The sequence below is a fragment of the Hyla sarda genome, chromosome 5, assembly GCF_029499605.1.
Source record: "Hyla sarda isolate aHylSar1 chromosome 5, aHylSar1.hap1, whole genome shotgun sequence".
Taxonomy (NCBI): Eukaryota; Metazoa; Chordata; class Amphibia; order Anura; family Hylidae; genus Hyla; species Hyla sarda.
Genome location: NC_079193.1, coordinates 216,052,366 through 216,074,258, shown reverse-complemented (window position 1 = coordinate 216,074,258; position 21,893 = coordinate 216,052,366). Strand labels below are relative to the sequence as shown.

Sequence of the window (21,893 nt, the reverse complement as noted above, 5' to 3'; positions counted from 1 at the left end):
GCCAAGGAGACCAACCAGTCCTTTACCCGAAGGTCCGAGCGGACCAGAGCACACTAAAGAAAATATCCCACCAGAATGGGAACGGAGAGAGAAACAAATGAGAACCCACTGGGAAACTCAGGGTCTGGGCACAGGAAGGCTGACCCCAGACGACTTTGTGTCAGTGCAGTAAAACTGACACAGACAAGGAAGTAAGAACAGACCCCTTCCAGGCAGACTGTACAAACTTCTCCAACAGAGAGCCAAGCTGCGAAAGTGGACAGGAAGCCCACAAGCCTAGGCAGGAAAAAAGTGGAGCCCTTTGGATTGCAGGCAGCAAAAACCAAGGGCCCCATCAGATACTCCACCTATACAGTGGAACAGCAAGACGGCAACGTCTGGGCTGCAGAAAAGAATCAACAAAATAGTCCCTCCAGAAGAGGGAAAACAAGGGTGGACAAGAGGAAAACTCAAGTACAAAATGTGTGGAGTCTCATTCCAGACAGTGAGGAGTAGGTAGCTGAGCCATCCCGGCACGAAACACCGGGAAATACACCTGGAGGCATAGGGAGGAGCTGAACTGACGCCCCAGCAGGCCCCAAGGCAGAACAGAAGTGCTCAACCGCCGCAGAACTGCGGAAACTAAAATCCCCAGAAGCCCCGAGGCACACCCCACTGAACAAAAGGAAGGTGGGCTCCACACCAACAGGGTGGTCCTAGCATATGTAGGAACACAGACATAGGTACACACCAACAGCGGTGGGGTACTAAGACTGCGGATACAAAGTAAACCGCAGACATGCATGGGACCAGCAGGAAGGGAGACATGCCTCAAGCAGACCGACAGTGAAACTTAAGAAAGGCGAACAGAGTGATGGTTCCGTTGCTGAGAAAGTCCCTGGGACCTGCCAAAAAGAAGCCCACACCCCTTCTCCTAATGGTGCCAGACACCAAGGCTGGGGAAGCAGACTCAAGAGAGGAAAAAGGAGTGTGGAGCAGGACAAAAACGCAGGCACAGTGTGGCTGACAGGAAAATCAACAGACGAGGCACTGTCCGACTGGCCTCAATCCCATAAACCTGTAGGGATATATTCCAGAACCCTCACCCAGCAGTGAGGTACGGGAAACCTGGCTACGTCTGCGGCAGCCCTGAGGTGAAGGTCCGATGGCGGTGGAAACAGTGTAGACAGGAGACCTGGATGAACAAGAACACCCCCAGGCAGAAGGCAAAAACAAAATAGGCAGACAGGCGATAACTGTGCCCTTTGCCATAGGTGGGAGGGCGGGGAGGACGAGCAACCCACCTCCTTGGGAGAGAGGTATTGCGGCAGAGATGCAGACCACTGTCAGGCTTACCGGTATGGATCCTTATAGCGGACCGCGAGACACTCAGTCGGGTACCGCACACTGCGGTGAGGAACCGGAACTCCAGAAGCAGATACAATAACCGTGAGATGTAGTAAACCATGTAGACCACTGTCTGGCCTACTGGCATAGAACCAGAATGGACAGCGAGTCATGCCGTCAAACACCTCACCCTGCAGCAAGGCACCGGAAGTCCAGACGCAATAACATCGACCATGTGATGTATGGTAGGTGCTGCAGAAACCCAAGCAAACCACTATATGGCTTAATGGTATGAGTCCATAGACGACAATGAGACATGTAGTCGGCACCTCGCACGGAAGTGAGGAACCGAAACTTCATCCGCAGAGACATCAGGCATTTGTGGTATGACAGGCGGTGAAGGTAACCATGCCGACCATATCTGGACTACTGGTCCTGGACTGTAGGAGACAACGAGACAGTCCATCAGTCACCTCACCCAGCAGTGAGATACCGGAACCAGAGCAGCAGATACATCAGCCGTGTGATGTGTAACAGGCGGTGTAATAAACCACGCAGACCATTGTGTGGCGTACTGGAATGGGTCCAAAGTAGACAACGAGTCATCGGGTCCATAGGACACATTGGGTCAGTTCATCTTATACCGCAGCCAGCAGTGGGGTATAGGAACTCCAGCCACGAATACATCCACCGTGTGACAGGCGGCAGAGGAAACCATGCAGACCACTGTCTGGTGTAATGGTATGGGTCCGTAGTAGACAACGAGACATAGGGTGCAATTACAAGAATTGGCCACTAGAGGGTGGTCAGTGTGACCAGGAAATGTGAAATTTTTTTTTTTTTATAAAAACTTCCCTGCCGTTTTATTTAAATGACACTCCCTTTCAATATTGCCTGAATGTGTCTGCTGGGGACTTTTGAGAAAGCCATTGAATGATGACAAAACGCAAAACGTTAAGGAGAAGAGGTGCTATGTTTTAATTTCACGCTGTGTCACAGTTCTATACAGTTAGAGCACTCCTGGTAGCTGAGCTGCAGTAAGGCATCGGAATCGATTCTATATAGTTAAACTTTACAGTGGTCTGGATGCAGACACTGACATTTACAATATAAAAATATAGCTGTGACAGTGATTGAGAATGTTAAAGCACCACTGCCATCTAGTGGCTAAAATGTTAAATTTTAGTTTTATAGGGGTTCTTTAGTAAGGGTTTTCCCTGAGGGGTTTTATTCCCCAAGTAGGTTTGTTGTACATCTATATATACACACACACACATATACACACATACATACTGGGGACTTGAACTCTTCATGAGTTCCCCCAAGTCTCACAGACACAGTGGCAGCCTCAGGAGCCTAACTCCGAGGCTAGGAAAATGACGGTCCAGAGAAAAGGAGCTCTCGCCGGGCCGCAGTTCAGGGAGCCAACGGCACCGCTGAGAAAATGAGCGGCGCCGCTCCCGAAATTGTAAGGGGCGGAGCTAAACTCCGCCGGCGTTAACATGTGATGACGGCTCGGAGAAAAGAAGCTCCCGCCGGGCCGCAGTTCAGGGAACCGGCGGGGGCCGCTCCCGAAAAGGTGAGGGGCGGATCTAAACTCTGCCGGGGAAAATGTGAAGGCCTCGGGTAAGCACCTTAATAAGGGCAGTGCAGTGCACCGGCTCAGGGGGTGGGAAGAAGGTGGTCATGAGCCGCCATTTTAACCCCCGGAACACGCGCTGACACAGGGGAGAAGAAGGGCGGAGCTGTGTGCCGCAATGATCCTCTCACCCAGCGTGCAGTTAAGTAAATAATGCCTAGTATGCATAAAACACAGCCCGCACACATAAGGAACCCAATAAAGGACAGGGTCCCCCTCACCCAACATACTCACCTGCAGACGCCTTCTTATACTCACCTCAGGCGTCTTCAACCAGCTTATGGCCACACTGCATCATACCAGGCTAAGATAGCGGGGTGAGCAGGGGCAGCGGAGGACCCGGACCCAGGGTACAACCTCCAGGCGCTGGCTGTTGGCAGGAAGGGGTTAACGGTGCATACTTCTATGTCCCATGCCCCTTAGCCGCATATGGGGGAACAGGTAGTGCAATGCTCCCAGACCCCCACCTGAAAACAAAAGAAACAAAAAGGAGTAAAGAATCTAACTAAACAGCCCTTACTAGAAAATAATAAAAAGACCAGGTCTGGGGAACACCCAGACCTGTGTCTGCCTCCTAGCTGACACTAGCTAAAACTGATTACCTCACTGCAGGTGGGCAGGTATATCCTGCCAGGGAGGAGCAGACTTATTTTCCTAGTGTCAGCGCCTCCTAGTGGCAAGAGCATATACCCAAGAGCGACCAAGAAAATGGAGATATTGAATTTTCTCCTTCACTTTGCTGCTATTCCTGTGAAACACCTAAAGGGTTAACAAACTTTTTGAATGTCACTTTAAATACTTTGAGGGGTGTATTTTTCATAGGGTCCATTATGGGGGATTACTAACATAAAGACCCTCAAATTCCCTTCAAAACTGAACCGATACCTGAAAAATTCCAATTTAGAAATTTTCCTTAAAAATTGGAAAATTGCTGCTAAACTTTGAAGCCCTCTAATGTTTTTACTTTTTGAAGACATGTCAATTTTATGATGGAAACAAAGTAGACATATTGTATATGTAAATCAATATATAATTTATTTGGTATGTCTATTTTCCTTCCAAGCAAAGAGCTTCAAAGTTAGAAAAATGCAACATTTTCAAAACTTTCATGAAATTTTTGAATTTTTCACAAAGAAATTATCATCGAAAAAAAAACACTAACAAAGTACAATATGCCAAGAAAAAACAATCTTGGAATCAAATTCATATGTAAAAGCATCCCAGAGTTATTAATGCCTAAAGTGACAGTGGTCAGATGTGCAAAAAATTTGCAAAAAAATGAACATTATAATGGATCTTTAAAACGAATGAATGTATAGTGTGAAAGGAGTCCAAGGTCAACATAGGCTTCGTTCCCAAGGGGGTTAAAGGGGTACTCCAGTGGAAAACAAATATTTTAAAATCAACTGGTGCCAAAAAGTTAAACAGATTCAGGGATCTGGAATTCCTATCTAGCACGACTAGCAGTTTTGGGCGCCGGGCAGGTGAATTTGTCCGGCCCTTAGCCCGGCTTCGGGCAAGCAGGGCCGGACCTGACAAGTGCGGTGGCGATCTGCAGTCTGTATGGAGCGGGCTCCCGACTCCTGCCCGCTCCATACTCTGCCGCCTCCGACAATAAAAAAAAACTGTATCCTCGGAAGCAGAGCAGGGGAGATGAGAAGCTGCGTACAGTATTTGTCTTCTCTCCCCTGCTCTGCAGACATGCGGGGGAGATGAGGGGGCGTGGCTTCTTGCTCCCCGTGCAGACATGCGTCCTCGGCCTTCACTCCCCCCAGCTGTAGCTTCGGAGAGCTGAGGGGAGGAGGCGCGTCTGCACGGGGAGATGCTTGCGGCGCTCACAGGGGAGTATGGAGCGGGCTCGGGATTCCTGCCCGCTCCATACTCTGCAGCCCCCGGCTGTTCTCAGTAGCCGGGGGCCACCGCTAATAGCCAGCATGCGGCGATCGCCGCGGCTGGCTATTAACCCTTTAGATCGCCGCTGTCAAAGCGGACAGCGTCGTCTAAAGGGAGATGTGAATGCTCCCTGGTGGGCTAGCAGGGGGGCGATCCACTATAGAGGTAGCCGGAGGACTTACCTCTGCTTCCTCCTGTCCCGGCTCTGTCATTGATAGATCCTGGCTGGACCAGGCTCTATCAGTGGATCACAGAGCACACAGATTAATAGAGTTCAATAGAACTCTATTCATCTGTCTGAGGAATCGAATGATTCCTCATAAGTCTAATAAAATGTAAAAAAAAAAAAAAAAAAAAAAAGTTTTAATAAAAAAGTTAGAAAGACACATTAACCTAGTGGTCTTCAAACTGTGCCCCTCCAGATGTTACAAAACTACAATTCCCAGCATGCCAGGACAGCCGGGCTGTCCGGATATGCTGGAAGTTGTAGTTTTGCAACATCTGGAGGGCCACAGTTTGAAGACCGCTGCATTAACCCCTTCCATGTCAAAAGTTCAAATCACCCCCTTTTCCTATATAAGAACATGTAAACATAATAAAAATAAACATATTTGGTATCGCTTTGTGCGTAATTGTGCAACCTATTAAAACATAACATTATGTATCCCGTACGGTAAATGTAAAAAAATACCAAACCACAGATTTGCAATTTTTATAATATCCCAGAAAAAAAAGTTAAAAAGCAATTAAAAAGTCAGATCAATGCCAAAATGGTACCGATACAAAAAACAGATTATGGCGCAAAACATGAGCCCTCATACAGCCTGGTATGCGGAAAAAAAATTAAGCTACAGGGGTGAAAAAAATGGCAATTAAAAAAATTAGAAAACGTTCAGAATTAGTAAAACATGATGTAAACTATACAAATCTGGTATTACTGTAATCAGGCGCCTAAAGTATAAAACTAACATGTTACCTCAACCACAAGGTAAATGGCGCATAAAAGAAAACCACCAAATCTGCAAAATTATCTTTTACTATTTCAATTTCACTTCCCCAAATATATATATATATATATATATATATATATATATATATATATATATATATATATATATATATATATTTTGGTTCAGAGAATCTGTTATTGAAAAATTAAAAGGTATCATTATAGTAGGTAGTTATGGCTATTATAGGGCGAGGAGGAAAAAATGAGTGCGTAAAAGCGAAAATTGGCCGGGACAAGTGGATCGTCATGAGGGACAAGTAGATTTTGCTCCATTTTAGTCCCGTGGACAAGTCGTTTTTTATAAAATTTCCACACCCCTGCAGATTTGTAAGTTACTGCTACAAAAAAAATTGTTTTCCACCGGAGTACCTCTTGAAGGCGTTAAGTCATTTTCCAACCCCTTCCAAAAAATGTTAGAATTTTGACAAGAGAAAAATACACCAACACAAAAAGAGACTGTAAAATAAGGTGCATCTCATGTATTCACCATAAGTCTAAAGATACACCATATTTATAACAGTATGTAACACTAAGAACAATTGAAAGGCATACTTAGACTACTTCATTTATGTTTACACTACTCACGTTTCATTTTTCCCAATAAATTCCATCACAAGAACGTGACTTCTCAGCATAACTGGCTCTGGACAGGGGATCCCAGCAGTGTTCAGCCTTAAAGAATGAAACAAAAGATTAACTGAAAATAACAGGAATAACATGTTTTATGTCTCAACTCTTTCTTGAGGAGAGGAAAATGTGTAGCAAGAATAGTGTATATGTATATTACCAAAGGTCTGTGGACTTATGAAACAGGACTAAACATTGTCACTCCAAGCATTCAGTTCCCAATGGGTTCACATGACACAGCAGAACATGCTTAGTCACATGACTAGCATCCCAAGTATTGCTCTAGCATACATTTTAGGTCATAAATTCCTTCTGTTAACTTCATGCTGGAGGTGACACAATGTCCCTATTCCATTAACCCATGGATGCGCTCACTGCCCAAGGACCACCTTGTGTGTATGAGCATTTGAGCAGTCAAATATCAGGTGCTTGTTCAAAGACTCTGGAGAGGTGGTTTTTACCAAAGCACTCCACAAGCACTGTGTGAGGAGTAAAAGCAACAGCAGCCCTGCTGCCTCTATCAATCACATGATCGCGTTGTGAGCAGAGAAATTCCACTCAGAAATGTCAGTGCCGCAGCCTCCCCTTGATCTATACAGCTGAGGTTGTATTTACCTCATTCTCCAGACCAGATTCTATTTCTAATGACTGTATACACATACATAATGTAATTTATAAAAATGTATATACTAATATACCACACCCCCAAAAATCACATCAATAGCCTAACAAGTAAGGAAGGATTGCCATTAAACTAACTAAAATACCTAAACGTGTCTGATCGTGAAGGCCCATATTGATGTACTGTGCTAGTATAAGAAACAAGATATGTAATCAGAAATTTAACCCCGAGCTGCAAAACAATGTAACTGTACACTGAGATGGCGCATCTGTAACATACAGCTGACACACAACGGTTGGAAACAAAGCTAATGCCAATGCCTATTTAACACTTAAGATGCTGCTGTCCATACTGGCTGAGTCATCTAAAGAGTTTACCAAAGGAGGGGGTGCCCTGTGGTTTGGCCTTTTACATGGACCAAGCAGGTCCTGATAACAAGCGCCGATCTCATTGACAATGCTCAATGAACTGCACAAACGATCAATGAATTGTTTGTGTGGCCTTTAAATTTCTTCATTGCAAGATTTCCTTCACCAGTTTACACAGGGTGATGCGCTGCCAATAACAGGGATCTAAATGGCTGCACAAAAGATGTCATCAGCTGCAGAAGGAGTTTTGTTGGCCGATCGCTGGTCCTTTTACATAGGCAAAATAATATGAACAAGTGTTCCTACAGATGCTCATTTGTGCACACGTCACACTGTATAATGCTGCCCCCACCAGGCGGAAGTAGTAGCTAACCCCCCCCCCCCCCCCCCGCTCTATAGATGCCAGTATCTCACTTTTTACATAGAGACCCCTTTAATGTAAAATGGGGAATCAATAGATTTTAACTGGACAACCACTTTAAATATTTTTTTACTGGCAATACTTTCTGTACCATTAGCTTTCCACTATGTTTGGAAAATTCTATCAGGAAGTGCTCTGACTGAAGGATATCTTAATTAAACAGGTAGAATTTGTTCTCCCTTGACGTCCTTATCCTAGTGGCTGACTACTGAGGTTGTAAAGTGTAAGTCTTTTTAGCAACCACACTCATCCTATATACATAGATCAGTTTAAAGTGTACCTGTCAGATTCCACAAAAAAAAAAAAAAAAAAAAAATGTTACTTTGAACCTAATCCTGACCATGTACATGTAATTTTTATGCCTCTATCACTTACAATTATTATAAAAAAATACCTCTTTTCATTAGCTCACAGTAGAGCTGGGCAGTATGACCAAAAATGTGTATCACGGTATTTTTGTAAGTTATGGCGGTTCCACAGTATTTAACGGTACTTTTCACCCGTGGGCGCTGCTTCTGTCCCCTACATCAGGGAACTAATCATGTTACCCACAAGCGCTGCTCTCCTCACCCTCCTGTGAGTTGCAGGCCGCCGGCGCTGGAAATCTGTACTATACTACATATTCCCGTGCCCGGGCTGTGAAAATAAACAAAATAAACTTTAACTTCCCTTCCCGTCAGCCTATCACCAGCCACAGCGATGTCCCACCTCGGCCGGTGATAGGCTGAGCGCACTGTCATATAAGGAGCCGGCCTGCTATGGAAAGAGAACAGCAACCGCGGGCCACATATGATTAGTTCCCCAATGTAGGGAGAGCGCGCTGCGGCTGATAATTCATTCGAAGGGGGGGGGGAGGGGAGGGGCCCAACCGGTATTGCGGTATGGGAAAAATTAATATCGTGCAGGAACTAGCACACAGTGTTAAAGATCCTCTTAGGAGAAGGGGGCGTGTTCCTCCCTTGTGATGGTGGGAGATGATTGGTGTGTCTGCTCAAGCAGCCTTGTCCATGACTCATGGATAAGCTTGATGCTGCTGCAGGACTGGTTAGTGTCCCAGTAGGTATGGCTACCCCATTTAAAATGATCTAGTGAAAAATCTACAAACAAAAGTAAAGATCTAGTATAAAATACCGTATTAAATTCCTCATTTCTTTTTCAGCCCACGTCCTCACCATTTTACGAGGATTTCCTTTGCAATAGCCATGTCGAAACCTTAAGAGGAAATGTAAATAAAAACAAACATTTTACATAGTACACTTGGTAAAAGTGAATTTATCAATGCTGGTGTGGATCACATGTGAATGATTTTTTCCACTTTTTTTTTGTGTGTGGTAATGTGTATGTGTGCCCAATTTCTGAAATGGTTACATGGCATGTGATAAATATGGTGTTAGTATACTTCTTTTAAATTACACTTTGTATGGTCCCTCTGCTATGACAAATTGTTCCTTTTTAACCTGTAGCTCCAAAATGTGTGACTTAAATGATGTTTCATTTCAAAGCATTGCACATTAAAAAGATGTGTACATTTTATTCTGTAGGTCAATACGATTACAACAATACCCAATTTATGTATGTTCTGTTTTACTTTACTACTTTTTTTAAATTGTCCTCTTCTGATCCCCATAATTATAACTTTTTTTGGTATATAAAATGACCAAAAAATAAGCAATTCATTTTTTTTAATTTTTATAATTTTTTATACAAAGGAGATTTTTTTGTACTCACCGTAAAATCTCTTTCTCGTAGCCTTCATCGGGGGACACACACATAATGATGGGTATATGCTCTTGCCACTAGGAGGCGCTGACACTCAGGAGAAAAAAAGTCAGCTCCTCCCTGGCAGGATATACCTGCCCATTGGAAGTGAGGTAAATCAGTTTTATCACAAAGCAGTAGGAGAAGCCAACAAAGAGATACGTCCGAAGGACACTAGAAAGGAACCCCGGATAAAAACCCATCTAAAAAGGAAAAAAATTATCCGGACAAGACATGAAGAAATGGGTGGGTGCTGTGTCCCTCAGTGAAGGCTACGAGAAAGATTTTATGGTGAGTACAAAAAAAAAAAAAAAGAAAAATCTTCTTTTCTCAGTCCCTCTTCATTGGGGGACACACATACTGATGGGATGTACCAAAAGCAGTCCCTAGGGTGGGAAAAACAACCACATGAAAAAGAGAGCCAGTCCAGAGACTGAACCCTATACGTCCATAAGGCTCATGGATGAGACCCTGGGCCAAGAGGCAACCAAGGCCCACAAACTGAGCGTCCAGAAGGTCCCACCGACCATGGAGATGGACTAGGACGTCAAGGAAGGGACCGTCCTTGTAGAGACTCTAAACCAATTGTCCCCATAGAGACACAAGAGGGTCATCTTGGAGGCTAGATGGGCCGTAACCATCCTGGTAGGAGGTAGAAAATCCACTCTAAGGAATCACAGAACCAGACAGAGGGCTAGTCCGGCTGGTAAACACACACACACAAAAAAAAAGGGGAACTCCAGGAAAACCCCATCCAGAGAATCAACCAATTCAAGAGAGCAGGGCAAGAAAATGCCCCGTAGAGCTGCGTATGCTTGAGCAGAAGGCGAGCACAGTCAGTTAAGATGGAGACCAGAACATCCGGAAAAAAGGGAGACTGGAAGCTTCTCCGGAGAGGTGTCACGCAACTGACAACGTCCAAGGGAAGAATGCACATACCCCTCCAGGGAGACTGCACCAAGGGAAGAGGAGAGCAACGGCAGGACCCAAATAACAGATGGTGGTTAGACTGCCGTCACTGAGCCATTCATTATTGCCTAGACTCCTCCAGCATAGGAGAGTGCCCTGGCTGCATGAGTAGATAACCAAGGAACAGGGGAATGCCAGGCTGCAAAAAGTGGGCAGTGAGCACCCAGGCATAGCAGGCAAAACGCTCTGCTGACTGCTCTCACCAAAACAAGGACCCAGCCAGGTACCCCAACCTATGAAGGGGGGGGGGGGGGGAGAGATGGTTCCATCTTGGCAGTAGAAATTCTCTGCAAAATAGCAACAGCCCCCTATTGGAGGGGGAAATAAGGCAGTAGAGGCGAAATTCAAGCACTGATCATGCTGAGCCCCTGATCGCTGTACCCCCTGTGGAAAGGGGATTGCCAGCTACTGAAGGAGCATGTAAATGCCGCCCTGCAACAATCGGTTAAAGCACTGGGCGAGCATAGCAACCTCAGGAACCCTGTGACAACAAACTGAGGAATGGAGGAGCCATCCGAGTCCCTGGAGGGATTTGAACCCTGGACATCGGTGCTGGGTAAGAGACAAAGACTTAACTACAAAAGCAAGTGAGGAGTATACGCATCAACAAACAGCATGGGGAGGTGCACCTCATTGGGGCGAAACCCTGGACACTATGAAAAGGCCTGAAGCTGTGTCAACTGCTGACATAGCACATGTCCTGCAGTATGGAAAATAGGCATAGCACCAAATGGTGAGTAAGCACAAAGTTCTCAGCAGACCATCATCTGGCCCTAAGAAAGGGAAACAAAGATGGCTGTTTTTTTCTGCAAAGGTCAATTGAACCTGCGGGAAAAGTCCACACCCTATCGACCAATGGTGCTACACTCCAGGACTGCCATCGCAGACACAAGAGAGGAAGATGCATGTGGTGCCGGAAACCATGCAATGTCTGGCTCACTGGTATAAGTTCCAATGAACCATAGAGTCACTCACTCAGGACCCCACATAGAAGTGGGGCACCGGACATCAGTCGGGGGAGCGGCAGGTATAGGGTAGGTGACCTGGTGGATCACAAAAATCATGCAGACACAGGCTTGCTAATTGGAATGGCCATTGAACACACCGGATCACTGTGTTCAGAACCACACATCGAAAGTGGGTTAACAGCCTTCAGCTGAGAAAGCGGCAGGCATGTGGCGAGGGACCTGGTAGGATAGGGAACCCTGCGCACCACAATGTGGAGCTTTGTATGGGGCCCATGGACCACATGGGGTCACATACAGAACCATACCTTGGTAGTGGATAACCTGAACTTCCGCCGTGGTGCATGAAGTGCATGGTAGAACTCGACACAGTAGTAAACCATGCAGCTGACAGTCTGGCTGGCTGGAATAAGATCCCTGAACCCTCAGGGTCACTCCACTGAGCCTTCCCAGGGAAGATGGGGTACTGGAGTACACTAACCTAAAGGGCAACCTGGTGGTGTAGGAGATCATGCAGACCAAAGACTGGCATAGAGTCCCTCGTACCTGCAGGGACACTATTCCAGATTCCTCACACCAGGAGGGAGGTACGGGAAACCCAGCAATACACGCGGCAGCCCTGTGATGGGAGGCCTATGGCAGCGGAAACCTCGCAGACAGCGGTTTGGCTTATCGATAGGGTACACCTCCGGTGGCGATAAGGTGACCACAGCACAAATAGATGATCACCATGCCCCTTTGTCGCATGTGAGAGGGCGGGACGGCCCAGGAGCCATGGGTAGTGTCCCCGCCATCCTAGGAGATCGGGGGGAGGCTGAGGAGCTTTGGATTTATATCCCCATCGCCCTGTAAAGAGTCCATATAACACAACCGGATAACTTCTTCGGTCACTGCACACTAGCAGTGGGGGACCGGAACTCCAGCCATGGATATAGCAGTCATGTGATAACTGAAAGCGGAAGAACCATGCAGACCACTGTCTGGCTTACTGGTATAGGGTCCATTGCATACACCTGGTCACTCCTTCGGACACCTCACAATAGCAGTGGGGTATCGGAATTGCAGCCATAGACGCAACAGCTATGAGAGGAGTGACAGGCGGCAGAGGAGACCACGCAGACTACTGTCTGACTTATTGGTATCAGGACCAGTCCACTAGAAGTGGGGATGCGAAGCACCAGCTGTGGATGTGGCAGACATGTGATTGGTGACCCATGGAGGGGGAATCCTAAGAACACTCCCCCGACGGGTGATCAGCGCTGGAGGAAACCACTGCTATGGTTACCCAGTACCCTCCTGGGAACAAGAGCTGCAAGGCAGACTCTCTAGGCCCAGTGGCAGCCAGAAAAGGCTTATATATGACAGAGGAGGAATCTCGAAAGGGACCTAAGCTTCCGACCAGGAATACCAATGTACCATCAGGGGCACCCCACCGGTGCCTTGCTCCGGTAGGAAGGGACTGAAATACAGCCACGGGCACGGCAGACATGGCAATGACCTGTTTGCATATGCTCCCACACAGAGCGAGAACCCTGTAGAAAAAAGAAAAAGAAAAAAAGACATGCCAGAGACACACCCAACCAGCATGTTTAAGAAAAAATCCAAGCGGCCCCCAGGAAAATAATATGCATCAAATATACAATCCCCAGACAGGGAAGATGAAACTGAAAAAAAAAAAAAACCTGATATTAGAGAACAAAAGCTACAATGACTATTGATCGCCACAAGAGGGAGCACACTTGAAGGAATGAAAATTAGGGGCTGACCATATAATGGCCACAAGAGGGCGCTTATATCCAGACGATCACACAGAGACACCATTTTTTTCTGGGTGGGAAAAAAAGGCATGCGGGAAGCAGGGCGCCTTGCTAAGGCCACTGCATGAGCCCGAGTGCCCTGTTACTTCATGCAGGGACACACGAAAAATGTATTTATATTATATATATATATATATATACACACGCACACACACACACGATAGAGGCACCTGCCGCTCCAGCCCATACTCAGCTGAATTGCATTCTGACCCGCCCCAAAATCTGTTGGGGGGGGAAGGGGGCGGAGAAAGAATCCGACAGCTGCAGACAGAAAAGCTGGTGCAGGAACAACCTGCGCTAGTCCCCCCAATACTGTGGATTATCCCAGCAGCACGTGAAAATTAATAGGAGGATCTAGCTGACCAGGAGACCCCCGACTGCAAGTGCCAGTCCACCGAGTGGCGGCGCTGGTACAGAGACCCAGGGAGACCCCCCAATAAAAAGAACCACCTGAGTCCCACCATAACCCAGAAAAGTCACAGAGCTCCCTTGCCATGTGGTAGCCCTGCAGGTTACCCCCACTGGAGCCAGTTTCAATAAGGGATCCCCTACAAGGGGGAGGTGGGGGTGGGGTGCGGCAGGGTCACATACCTACCTGGCTCTTGGCTATACTCACCCTGAAGTCTTCAGCCAGCTTATGGCCACGCTGCATCATGCCAGGCTGCTATAGCGAGGCAAGCAGGGGCCGTGAGGGACCTGGACCCAGGCATACACCTCCAGGCGCTAACCATTGGCGATAAGGAGTTGACGGCCCATACTCTATGCACCATGCCGCATTTGGGAAATCAGGCAGCGCCATGCTCCTGTCGCCCCCAACCTAGAAAAATAATAAAGGAAAAAAGAACCTAACTAAACTAGTTACTTAACTAGAAAAAATAAAAAAATAAAAGACTAAGTCTGGAGAGAACCAGACCTGCGTCTTGCCTCCTACTTACACTAGCTAAAACTGATTACCTCACTTCCAGCAGGCGGGTATATCCTGCCAGGGAGGAAGCCAACTTTTTTTTCCTTAGTGTCAGCGCCTCCTAGTGACAAGAGCATATACCCATTAGTCTGTGTCCCCCCCCAATGAAGAGTGACCGAGAAATATAATTTAATAGTTAGGAAATTTCTGCACAAGGTGATACCATATATCTTTATGATTAAATTTTATTTTTATTTTTTTGAAAAATGGGAAAGAGGGCGATTTAAACTTATTAGGTGGGGAAGGTATTTACATTTATTACATTATATTTTTCAATATCTTTTGTCCCCATAGGGGACCATTACAGGAATCTTTAAAATGCTAACACTGTTCAATGCTAAAGCACCCTGGAGAAGTCTGCTGATCGGAACCAAGCGATCACCCCACGGTGGGCCATATCAGCTTCCCCAACCCACCGCCACTAGTATTTTACTGGATTTTGGTGCCGTGATCAACTCTGACCATTGGATATAAATGGTTAATAGCTTAGCCGCTGCAGCCCTTTTTTACCAGCCAAGGGATACCCAGTATAGAGTGGAATGACTGCAAAATCACGCTTTAAAGCTGAAACCCCCAGGACTACCCATATGGCAAGGGAATGTGTTAATAGTTCTGACAATACAAAATATGTTGGTTGGGGGAGGGGGGGGGGGGGGAGGTTGGTGAAAAAAAACAAATTTGTTGAAAAAAAAAAAAAACAATTTGCCACATTAACTGATTGGCACCCCACAACAGTGTGTTGTAAAATACTTATTGACAGATTTTATTTTTCCATTAATTATAGTCTTCATCTCACCTGAATTCCCCACTCACGTATTTATCGCGATCTTTAAACATCAGGATTGAGGTTTTATAAATTTTAATGGCCCTGCTTCCTCCATCTGAAGTGCTAGCATGGTAGACATTCGCCTAAAATGAAAGTCAAGCATGTATTATACATTTACAATATTCTTTAAATATAAAATGTATTTATTGTAGATAATAGGAAGCAAGGGTTAAAATTAAAAACACCACAAAACCACCCCCTTACTGAATCCAGCCCACATAACACTGTAAGGCTGCATTCCGACTAGGTTTCGTCCATACGGATCCGGCAGGGGGATGGGAAAATCAGTGCTCCAGTATCCCAGCTGGACTTGGCCCCATCTCATTCATTTGAATGAGCCGACCAGAGACAGATAGTAAAATTTTTGCCCTGTATCCGGTTTTCTGGCCGGACTGAAAATCATGGTATGCCGCGGTTTTCAGTCCGGCCAGAAAACCAGACTGAAGAAAACATTATTTATTTATTTATTTATTTATTTATTTATATAGCGCCTGCAGATTCCGCAGCGCTTACAATTATGGGGTACAAACAAAGACAAGTATCAGACATAAAATTACACAATAAACTATTCAAACAAGAGGTGTGGGGATATGTTGGGGACTGTTATAGGCCTGTCTGAAGAGATGTGTTTTTAGGCCACGTTTGAAACTATGGATGTTGTTGTTGAGTCTGAGCAGATCGGAGAGAACGTGTAGGATGGTAGACAGAGATGAGAGAGGAGATGTAGGGAGGTGCAGCATTGTGGAGAGCTTTGTGAGTGAGACTGAGGATTTTGTACTGTATTCTGGACTGAATTGGTAACCAGTGTAGTGACTGGCACAGGGAGGAGGCGTCGGTGTAGCGGCTGGAGAGGAAGATGAGTCTGGCTGCGGCATTAAGGATGGACTGGAGAGGAGAGAGTTTGGAGAAAGGAAGGCCTATTAGTAAAGAGTTACAGTAGTCGAGGCGGGAGTGAATCAAAGCAATAATGAGAGTTTTAGCAGTTTCAGTAGAGAGAAACGGGCGGATTCTTGAAATGTTTTTGAGATGCAGGTGACAAGAACGTGAAAGAGACTGAATATGGGGAGTGAAAGACAGATCAGAGTCAAGTATAACTCCAAGACAGCGAGCCTGCTGCCCGGGAGTTATGGTAGTACCACATATCGAGATGGAAATGTCAGGGTTAGGTACAGTATCAGTTGATGGAGAAAATACAAGAAGTTCTGTTTTAGAAAGATTTAGTTTCAGATATAAAGAGGACATGATGTCTGAGACGGCAGAGAGACAGTCACTGGTATTCTGTAGGAGTGCAGGGGTGATGTTGGCGGAGGAGGTATAGAGTTGGGTGTCATCAGCATAGAGATGGTACTGGAAACCAAATCTACTGATTGTTTTTCCAATGGGGGATGTGTAGAGTGAAAAGAGTAGAGGACCCAGGACCGATCCCTGGGGAACCCCGACAGCAAGGGGAAGAGGAGAAGAAGTAGAGCCAGAAAACGAGACGCTAAAGAAGCGGCCAGAGAGATAGGAGGAAAACCAGGCGAGAGCAGAGTCCTTGAGACCGATGGAGCGGAGACTACTGAGGACGACCAAGTCCAAGTACAGCCAAGTACAACCAAGTACAGAGTCGCTATATGTTCATGGATGCAGCAATTTCAGAAAAGTCCATTGATTCAGCCGGAGCTTCCAGGTTCCCTGCTGGCCATCCAGCCTTTCCTTCCGAACTGAGTACAAAGGCTCACAAGCCTGTGAGCCCATAGCAGCAACGTTTCAGGATAGAATCCCTCCGTCACGTCTCAGCAGCAGCTGCAACACCTTATATACATATGTATAAAGACCAAAAGACCAACCCTGATGGCTAGAGGACTGGGTCAGATCATCTCCATAACAGCAGGTCTTGTGGGCTGTTGCTAATATGCAGTGGTTAGTACCTACCAAAAAGTAATCTAGGAAAGGACTGCATTGGCGATAGGGTCATATGCGCCCAAGGATTTTTTATGCACATGGGTATAGAAAACAAACTCATCTGGTCTGAGCCAACAGAAGAGCTACTTTAGCAGAAAGTGCTAAAAAGTTAATGCAAATGTTAGCTATGATATAAAGGTGTCAGAACACATAGGGCATCATAACTTGCTACATATGGAACTGTCCACCGTTGAAAGTGCCTACAAAGAGCATGTAAGCATAAGAATTGTACCAGGAAACAACGGAAAGTGGCCTGATCTGATGTGTGTACTTCCTTTTATATGGTGTGGATGTCCAGGTGTGGGTGCATAGTGGGCATCTGGCCAGGATGATGTAAATATACCTCATTTAATATAACGTACTGCTATAACTGAGTATAGTACAATCTGTAACACAAAATTCTCCTGAAGGATTACTCACTATGCAGCACAGAAATGACATTTTGCATTAATGACTGGTGGGAAATGGAGTTCAGAGCAAACCAAATGATCAGAAGCTCCACGCACCACACAGATTTTGATAAGAAAAGAGGAGAGAATAAATGAAGCAGAGACAAGGAAATAAGGTCATGTATGCATAATTTTTCAGAGGCAAACATTTCATTCAACCTAACAAAATATTAAGTTTGCTGTGGAAAGTGAATCATAATAAAATTAATTTAAGCATGTGGTTTTTAGGTTATGGCTGACTGGTGTAGATATCTATTATACATACACACTTACTTCTTTGCCTGTGCTGATACATCCATTGATTTCTGATATAATCCCTCTAGTTAGCATCTTAAAAAGAATCATCCTTGTCCTTGGGTCCAGAACCTAATAAAACAAGTACAAGTACATTAGTTTCACATTACTGATTATTTCCCCCAAAAATTAAAAATTTACAGCAACTATTGTGATGGTTCACGTTTATTCACCGATCAATACTACTGACCATATCTAGAAGAGTGAAACGCCACATTCAGAGTGCTACTGAGGTGACTCTACAATTTGGGACCAGAATAGGAAGGCCATAGATAGGAGGGAAGCTGCATCTGATAAATACATCCACCTACAGAACCTGCTGAGAACTCCTAAAACGTCAGCCTATTGAGATCATTAGGATTTGTTATAGGGCACTAGGGCATCTATTGAACAACCTCTTATTTATTTGTGGTATTGTTTAGAAAGCTTACCTGCTCAACAGTGGCTCTATCAGACTTGTCTTTAACCCGGTACCTGGCATTATACAAAGGAAAGGTCATATAGATAGAATATTGTTCAGTATATTATTTAGTAAAGCAAGTACTAAAAGCAACAATAAAAGTGTGTGTTTGTTACTTCATCTTCAGGGGATCCCCCTATTTTTTTTATTTAGTTGACAAATAGCGACCCCCTCCTCCAAAAAATTAGCCATAAATAAAAAAGGTTTTACAAAAAGGAGGCAAAAAAAAAAGACTAAAATAAAAGTCTAAATATTTGCCTGTAAAAAACATCCATTCTAGGGATTTAAATAAGCCTCAAAAACTTGTGTATAAATAATAAAGTTGTAAAACCAGCAATTGTGGATTTTACAAGGCAATTTTTACGAATCTTGGATTGCCTAGTAAAATCTGCAATTGCGTATCCTTAACTTCAAATCCGCAGCAGATCCAATATGTGTAAATACACCCTAAGGGCTCGTTCACAAGAGCGGATTTATTTGCAAGTTTCCTGCTGCATGTTTGAAAGGGGCGGCTGTCCACAGCAGATTCTCGGCTGTGGAATTTCTGATGGGGAAAATCCGCTGCAGACCCTATTGACTTTAATGGGGCTCATGGCGGATTTTCCGCAGCCAAAAATCTGCTGTGGATAGCCGCGGAGAGCCTGACCATTTTCAAACACGCAGCGGGAAATCCACAAATAAATCCGCTCGTGTGAATGAGCTCTTATACTGGAACTTTTCCCACAAAACTACAGCATCTCACATGGGTACACCCACTCATTTTTTTTGTGTGGGAAGCCTATCAGGCTGAATTTGTGGGAGGGGCTTTGACTATTTAAGGACTGCCGACCCCGCCCTTTGTGCGTATGCCGGGTTGGCGAAACCCACCCGCCTCACCCTTTTCTTCATTACAATCCTTAAGGGAATGCCCTCTAAAGGCGGACCCTCGACGCGGTTTTCAGGCACACCTCAACCGCTGTTCTAAACCATTAGCAGAGTTTAAGTGATAGAGCATTCTTAATCTAGTTTCTTTCAGGTATCCTGGACAAGAGTTAACAGGTAAGCGCAGGCATGGTAATAAGTCCTGACCACAAATATATTTTATTATACCTTTTCACATAACAACACTGAAGAAATGACACTCTGCTACAATGTAAAATAGTGAGTGCACAACCTGTATGACAGTGTTTAATGTTGTGTCCCCTTCAAAATAATTCAACACACAGCCATTAATGGCTGAAACTTGGCAACTAAAGTGATTACACCCCTAAGTAAAATATCCAAATTGGGCCCAAAGTGTCAATATTTTGTGTGGCCACCATTATTTTCTAGCACTGTCTTAAGCCTCTTAGCCATAAAGTTTACCAGAGCTTCACAGGTTGCCACTGGAGTCCTCTACCACCCCTCCTACTACCCTCTCCCTCCTGACATTACAGAGCTGGTGGATGTTAGAGACCTTGCACTCTCCTACCTTTAATTTGAGGATGCCCGACAGATGCTCAATAGGGTTTAAGTCTGGAGACATGCTTGGCTAGTCCATCACCTTTACCCTCAGCTTCGTAAGCAAGGAAGAGGTCATCTTAGAGGTGTGTTTAGGGTCATCCGTCTCCAAAAAGGAAGGGATCATGCTCTGCTTCAGTAGGTCACAGTACATGTTGGCATTCATGCTTCCCTCAATGAACTGTAGCCCCAGTGCGAGCAGCACTCATGCAGGCCCAGACACTCCCACCACAACTTTTGACTGTAGACATGACACACTTGTCTTTGTTTTCCTCACCTGGCCATCGTTGTGGTCTGATGAGACCATGTCCTTAGTTTGCTTTAGTAAACTGTTTCCAGACTTTCTTGAGCTTCACTTTTAACTCTTTTACGCAAAATCAGGTACATGTACGTGATGATTAGGGATGAATTCCTGCATCACTACGTACATGTACCTGATGGAAATAAACTGTCACATTGGCCTCAGGCGCTGCAACAGTTCATTGAGCTCGACTGTGCTGCACAGCCGAGCCTACCTGAAGCTGGCCAGGGACCAATCGCAGCAGTCCCTGGCCGGCGATCGCTGCTATTGGTCCGTTAGTACAGATTGACCAATAGCAGGGATCTGGCGTGGGGTCTCCGCCTTCCCCCTCTCCTCCGTCGCTCCCATCGGAGGAGGTCACCGCAGGCACCGCAGCTGTGCTCCGATCCTGAGTTAACCCTGTAGATGCTGCGGTCACTGTGACCGCAGCGTCTATTAGGGTTACAGAGGGAGGGAGCTCCCTCTGTCACCGATCGGTGCTCTGTAAATGGAAAGCCTCACACAATTGTGTCAGTTACAGCTCACAGAATACAGAGACTTACAAACATGATTAAAAAATAAATAAATAAGTTTTTATGCCATAAATGAACTAAAATATAAAAAAAAATATATATATATATAAAATGAGGTTTTGCCGTAATCATATCGACCTGCAGTGTAACATTAAAATGTCATTTATACAGCATGACGAACGACCTAAAATAATAAAAAAAACAACCACAATAAAAAAAAAAAAAATAAGATTTTTTTTTTTACCACCTCAAAGAATAAAATAAAAAACGAGTTTTACATGTACCCCAGAATGGTACAAATGGAAGCGTCAACTTGTCTCCTAAAAATATTTTTGCACCCCAAGGCCCCTGTAAATTGATATGATGCCAACAAAAGATCCTAAACTAAAAGGATTCCCCAAAATCCACACAGCACACCTTCATGTCTGAGGCCTGTGAGAGAGACCGGTAGCGCACAAAGGCCATATATGGGATATTTCAAAGTACGTCAGAATTCGGGGAATAAATCTTGAGTTGTGTTTGTCAACCCCTACTGTGTTACAGAAGAAAAAGGTACATTTTTATGCTTACTGTAAAATCTCTCTCTCGGAGGAGGATCCATTGGGGGACACAGAAACCGTGGGAATGTACTTCTGCCACTAGGAGGCTTGACACTAGGCAACAAGAAAAGTCGGCCCCTCCCAGCAGGATATACCCACCCACAGGCACCTGAGCTAATCAGTTTAGTCCCAGAGCAGAGGAGGACTGACAGGTAAAGAAAAAAAAACAGTAACTGTCCGAGGAAACCAAGGAGTAAAAATTAACTGAAACCACCCTCGGACAGGTAACCAAACCAGGAACACCAGTACAAATGGGTGGGTGCGGTGTCCTCCGAGTAAGATTTTAAGGTAAGCATAAAAATCTACCTTTTCTCGATAGGCTCCATTGGGGGACACAGAAACCGTGGGACATACCAAAGCAGTACCTGGGGTTGGTGGGTAAAAATTTTTTTTAGATTTATGTGGAAGGCTGGACCACAGCCGCCTGCAACACCTTGCGACCCAGACTAGCATCAGCAGATGCAAAGGTATGTACCTGGTAGAATTTCGTAAAAGTGTGTAAAGACGACCAGGTGGCCACCTTACAAATTTTGAAGGCTGAAGCCCTGTTGTGGAGAACCCTCCAAGAGAGAGACAGAGAGAGAGAGAGAGAGAGAGAGAGAGAGACAGAGACAGAGACGACGAAGTGCCACTAGATTACATGTGGCAAAA

General features: G+C 45.2%; 2 protein-coding genes across 5 annotated transcripts in view; one reads left to right on the top strand and one right to left on the bottom strand.

Moving 5' to 3' along the window:
• The window catches only part of RIOK1 (RIO kinase 1), a 99,769-nt gene that overhangs the window by 37,798 nt on the left and 40,078 nt on the right, over positions 1 to 21,893 (bottom strand). For all 4 annotated transcript variants that reach the window (XM_056521107.1, XM_056521106.1, XM_056521105.1 and 1 more), the window contains exons 5-9: positions 18,323 to 18,365; positions 17,871 to 17,963; positions 15,175 to 15,287; positions 9,037 to 9,117; positions 6,453 to 6,539 (exon numbers count right to left, since the gene is read on the bottom strand). In XM_056521107.1, the coding sequence (XP_056377082.1) occupies positions 6,453 to 6,539; positions 9,037 to 9,117; positions 15,175 to 15,287; positions 17,871 to 17,963; positions 18,323 to 18,365 (417 nt within the window). The remainder of the gene's footprint in view (positions 1 to 6,452; positions 6,540 to 9,036; positions 9,118 to 15,174; positions 15,288 to 17,870; positions 17,964 to 18,322; positions 18,366 to 21,893) is intronic.
• The window catches only part of RBM22 (RNA binding motif protein 22), a 64,279-nt gene continuing 63,895 nt past the window's right edge, over positions 21,510 to 21,893 (top strand). The window contains exon 1 of the mRNA XM_056521113.1: positions 21,510 to 21,530. The gene's annotated coding sequence lies outside the window, so the exon portion shown is untranslated. The remainder of the gene's footprint in view (positions 21,531 to 21,893) is intronic.